The 5,481-nt window shown below is 39.4% G+C and overlaps 1 protein-coding gene across 1 annotated transcript; it reads left to right on the forward strand.

Moving 5' to 3' along the window:
• The first annotated feature begins 1,205 nt into the window (after positions 1–1,205).
• LOC122584379 lies at positions 1,206–5,245 on the forward strand. Its single transcript, XM_043756563.1, has 4 exons — positions 1,206–1,992; positions 2,214–3,138; positions 3,224–3,334; positions 3,493–5,245. Exons 1-4 carry the CDS (start codon positions 1,206–1,208, stop codon positions 5,243–5,245), a joined length of 3,576 nt encoding a protein of 1,191 aa, XP_043612498.1.
• Positions 5,246–5,481: the final 236 nt, after the last annotated feature.

The raw sequence follows: 5,481 nt of genomic DNA on the forward strand, positions 1-5,481 counted from the left end.
ATTATGGGTTAAGTATAGTTTAGGTTGTTGAGATATTTATTAGTTGATTGATCGATTGACATTTGAAATTTGTTTTGTTAAATTATATCTTGCTTTGTTATAATACAATCTGTACTTAGATAAAAGTCAATATTCAGGTTAGGTGTATCAGAATTAAGTTACTACTTTGTTACATATGTTTGAGGTTTCCTCTTGATGTGTTTTCTAATATGAACTCCTGGAAATTGGCCAAATGAGCTAAAATGGTAAGAGACTCTTAAAGAAATGAAAACAAGGGCAGTAGGAGACAAGCAAATTAACAACCTATAATCCATCAGTCCATCATATATATACTTGCACACAATAACTTTCTCTAAATTCCAACTAACATCAATCTTATACATGAAACCTCTTTTTCGTTGCTTTTTTCAAAAAATGTAGGATTAATGAACTGGCTTTCAAATGGATATGAGATTTAGTTAACTTAACGCCTCGCTTTTCATGCTCTAAGGTACGTTTTTTCCCTATATACTTTAGTGCTTTATACGTTACTGTGACAATCCTGTTAGAATCGACTATCGTTCAACCTATATATTTGCCTTTTACTTGTTTTTCTTTCCAAGGAAATTGTCGTTTTAAACCCCCAATTTACCGGACTAAATATGAAACGAAAAAGAAAACAAACTCAACCTGACCAGGTTCGCAACAACATGTTTGACCAAGCTTTTAATGATAGCCTATTTCAATGCAATAGTCATGTTAACCACGGGGAGGACGTGCAAACTCGGGCTCCCCCGAAATTTGCATTTATAGCACCTATAATGACCCATGATATGAAACTCATGAATACGAGCAATTATAGGAGACAGTCTATCTTGAGATGGAAAACAAAAAGGGCAAACCAAAGAAAAAAAACACCTCCCAAGGAATCTGATACATTGGCTGCAACCAATGGTTCTTCACGCCATGTTAGCCTTTTCATGAGTCTCCAATTATCTTAACTCGCACAAAAGGTTTGTTAGATATTATGTAAACCTTGGCACGCTCATTAATCGCTACTTGGTAATGACGATCTATATGCCTAACAGATACACAAGCATCAACATCTACCAGTAATAGGCCAAAAACCCAAGAACAAAGAGGAAAGGTTTGTTTGGGAATTTCCCCTCCATTCAAAATTTTTTTCCCTTTCTATTCACCATCTGAATGGGTGTCGCTTTTACTACATGGTGGCAGGCCGCACCCCGGAAACCGGAAGAAACCTGTTGCAATTCATTCCTTTAATGAGCGAATCGTTGCCTAGAATGAAAGATTGTGCACACTGTGGTGCGGCTAAATTTTACTCTGAAACGAAGAATTTTTGTTGCTCAAATGGTCGTGTTGTTTTGGCTAACAACGAACTCCCAGCCATCCTGAAGCAACTTTTGACATCACCATCAGAAGAAGCAAAGGCATTTAGAACATGCATTAGGACATATAACAACCTATTTGCTTTTACTTCTTTGGGCGTAAAGTCAGATACCACCCTTGCCAAGAGGAACAAGGGCATTTACACATTTAGGGTGCAAGGTCAAGTTTACCATTTCATAAATGATTTGCATCCCGGTGACGATGGTGCCAAAAACCTCCAGCTTTATTTCCATGACACTGAACATGAAATGCAAAATCGTCTAGCATCTTGTGAAAGGCTATCTGAACCAGCAATTGGCATATGCATGGAAGTGCTTCTGCAAAACCCTTATGCTTGTTTCTTTCGAACACTTAAAAACGTCCCTCATTTGGAGAACTACCAGATAATCCTTAAAACACTTCCATCACAAGATCAAAGAGTGTACAATAAACCAGAAGTCTCACAGGTTGCAGCACTTTGGATAGATGGTGGAGAAGATGGGGACCATGGTCATAGGAACATTGAAGTTAAAACGCACAACAACCATTCTAGAAGAATACATTATTATTACGGTTGTGATGACCCGTTACAGTATCCTTTAATGTTCCCGTTTGGCGAACTTGGTTGGCACCAGAGAATCCTTAAAAAAGGCCAGAAACAAAAAAAAGGCGAGGCGGAACAAATGTTAGTTCTGCAACCCTTATTTCTCCCCAAAATGCTCAAAGTGTTGAGGCTTTGTTGTGCAACGAACAAGATGGTAAGCCAAATACCCTTTAATGTCTACTGTTTTTGGGTCACCCTATCTGCCATAATGGTAAATTCACACTCTCTTTCTTTTGGCCAGTCTTGGCCCAAAATGATGCAGATTATGTCTCTATGAGAGAGTATTATTGCTACAAGCTCCAAATTAGGAAGTATGACAGATCGTGTCTCTTACAGTTTGGTAGACTCCTCCAACAGTATGTAGTTGACAACTACGTCAAACTTGAAACACAAAGATTAGACTTTTACAGAACACAACAACAAGAAATTAGAAAAGAATATCTGCAAGGAGTAGTGGATGCAGTAGCAGCAGGTGAGACCCAAGGTTCAAAGGTTGGCCAACGAATAATCCTTCCATCTAGCTTTATTGGGGGGCCAAGAAACATGCGTCAGAAATACATAGACGCCATGACATTAGTGCAAAAATTTGGAAAACCCGATATATTTTTGACAATGACATGTAACCCAAATTGGCCAGAAATCAAAGACCTTTTGATACCGCAAGAAGAATCACAGAATCGAGCAGATCTGGTGGTAAGAGCTTTCCATGCAAGGCTTGAACTGCTGAAAGAAGACCTCTTTAAGAAACATATATTCGGTGAAGTAGCAGCCTACACTTATGTTATAGAATTTCAAAAGAGAGGTCTTCCACACGCACATTTTCTCATTATATTGAAACCTCACTGCAAGATGTATAGGCCAGAAGAATATGATGAGATTGTGTCGACAGAAATACCAAATGAGAAGGATAACCCTCACTTGTATAAAATGGTTGTCAAGCACATGCTTCATGGCCCGTGTGGTATACTGAACGTTGATAATGTTTGTATGAAAAAGAATGGTACTTGCAAAAACTCATACCCGAGGCCTTATTCTAATGAGACCACTCAAACATCTGATGCATACCCGATCTACCGGAGGCGAAAAAATGGGGTGACAGTCAAAGTTAGGAAAGCTACACTTGATAACCGATGGGTGATACCATACAATCCCTACTTGCTAGCAAAGTTTGATTGTCATATCAACGTAGAAATATGCTCGACAATAAAGGCAGTCAAATATATATAAGTACATATGTAAAGGTTGTGATAGAATAAGTTTTGCTGTGTCATCGAATAATGATTCCACGCTGATAGATGAAATAGACCAATATCAGTCAGGGAGATGGGTTTCGGCTCCAGAAGCAACATGGAGGTTCTACAGGTTCGCAATGAGTGAGATAAAACCTGCTGTTATACATTTGCAGCTGCATTTAGAGAATTATCAGCCATTGACTTTTAAAAAAAAAAAAAAGCTGAAAAATGTGTTGAATAATCCAGTCCAGAGAAAGACTATGCTTACTGAATTTTTTTTATGAATAGAACTGACAAGTTGGCCCAAGACTTGGACTTGACCTACTCTGAGTTCCCAGATCATTTTGTTTGGCTGCAAGGGGACAGATTTTGGAAACATAGAGACCTAGGGGATTCTGTAGGCCGAATAGTAGCAGCTCATCCAACTGAAGGTGAAAGGTATTACTTGAGAATACTATTGTCAAAAGTCTGTTGTCCTAAGTCCTTCAGTGATTTAAAAATGTTTAATGCCCATCAGACCACCACTTTTAGGGAAGCATGCTTGTTACGTGGCTATTTGGTAGATGATAATAGCCAGCAATTATGTTTACAAGAGGCCTCTACTTTCCACTTGCCCTATGAACTCAGACGCCTTTTTGCCACCCTTCTGGTTTATTCATGCCCCAACAACCCTCAAGCCCTGTGGTTAGCTTATGAAGATTTAATGGTGGAAGACCTATTAAGATTTAACCAGATGACACATAGAGAAGCTACAAAGCAGGCGTTGTTACAGGTCAATGGATTTTTACAGTCCATGGGCAGAAACATTCATGAATTTGATCTGGCACCACAAGCATACTCATATGCTGACCTTCAAGATTTGACAAGAGAAATTAGAGCTGAACAAGGTATTATAGTCTCGCAGGAAGATCTTGATACAATAATAAAACTCAATGAAAAGCAAAAAATAGCCTTCGATATAATAATTGGGAGAGTACATTCAAATGAAGGTGGTGCTTTCTTTGTTGATGGCCCTGGTGGTACGGGAAAAACGTATATGTATAGGGCTTTATTAGCAAAGATTAGATCAGAAACACATATAGCGCTGGCAACCGCCACTTCAGGCATAGCAGCGTCAATACTCCCTGGGGGTAGGACGGCTCATTCAAGATTCAAAATCCCACTTGACTTAGTCGAAGGAGGAACCTGTAGAGTTAGCAAACAAAGTTCTTTGACAACTCTAATTAAAGGCTCTAAGCTGATCATATGGGATGAGGCCCCAATGGCCAAAAGGACCGCTATCGAGGCTTTAGATGATCTTTTGCAAGATCTCATGGATTCAAAGGAACTTTTTGGGGGTAAGGTTGTCGTGCTTGGTGGAGATTTTAGACAGACACTACCCGTGGTGCGCAAGGGTACTAAGGCGGAAACTATTGCTGCATGTCTAACTAAATCTCCATTATGGCCATCACTTCACATATTACGTTTGGAAGAGAACATGAGAGCTTTGTTAGACCCTGCTTTCAGCGAGTTTCTGCTCAAAATTGGCAACGGAACCCAACCCACGGATGAAAATGACCTAATCAACATTCCTGCCTCCATGCTCATTGACAGACATTCAGAAACTGCCTCCTTAGATGCCCTCATTGAATCTGTCTACCCAAATATTCAGACCTTTAGTGGCTCATGTGCTTTAAATCGTGCCATACTAACAACCAAAAATATATTTGTTGATGAGATTAATGACCTCTTGATACAAAAATTCCCAGGTGAGCTAACGGAATATGCAAGCTTTGATGAGACGATAGATCCAAATGACCAAACTCAGTATGAGGACTTTTTGCATTCGCTTACACCAAATGGTATGCCACCTCATAGGCTTTTTTTGAAACCAAACTCGCCTATCATTCTGTTAAGAAACTTGAACCCTACTGAAGGATTATGCAATGGGACTAGATTAATATGCAGAGATTTGAGAAGCAACGTCATACATGCTGAGATTGCTTTTGAAACTTTGCTGGCAAAGAAGTTTTTATACATAGAATACCTTTCCTCCAACTGATGAGGATTATACTGTTCCATTCAAAAGGATTCAGTTCCCAATCAGGTTATGCTTTGCAATGACTATCAACAAAGCACAAGGCCAAACCCTTGATTTTGTTGGCGTTTACCTAAAAGAACCTGTCTTTTCTCACGGGCAACTTTATGTTGCACTTTCACGGGCAAGGACAACAGAATATGCAAAAGTGCTGATTAGGCCACCTCTCTTTGATGCTCCCAACGTTAGAGAAACAAAGA

The sequence above is a fragment of the Erigeron canadensis genome, unplaced genomic scaffold, assembly GCF_010389155.1.
Source record: "Erigeron canadensis isolate Cc75 unplaced genomic scaffold, C_canadensis_v1 Conyza_canadensis_unscaffolded:239, whole genome shotgun sequence".
In the NCBI taxonomy this organism is placed as follows: Eukaryota; Viridiplantae; Streptophyta; class Magnoliopsida; order Asterales; family Asteraceae; genus Erigeron; species Erigeron canadensis.

Coding starts and splice junctions, on each gene's coding strand:
- LOC122584379 (XM_043756563.1), top strand. CDS start 1,206: ATGGTGGCAGGCCGCACCCCGGAAACCGGAAGAAACCTGTTGCAATTC. Junction 1,993..2,213: donor GTTCCCGTTTGGCGAACTTG/GTTGGCACCAGA, acceptor TCTTTTGGCCAG/TCTTGGCCCAAAATGATGCA. Junction 3,335..3,492: donor GCAACATGGAGGTTCTACAG/GTTCGCAATGAG, acceptor TTTTATGAATAG/AACTGACAAGTTGGCCCAAG.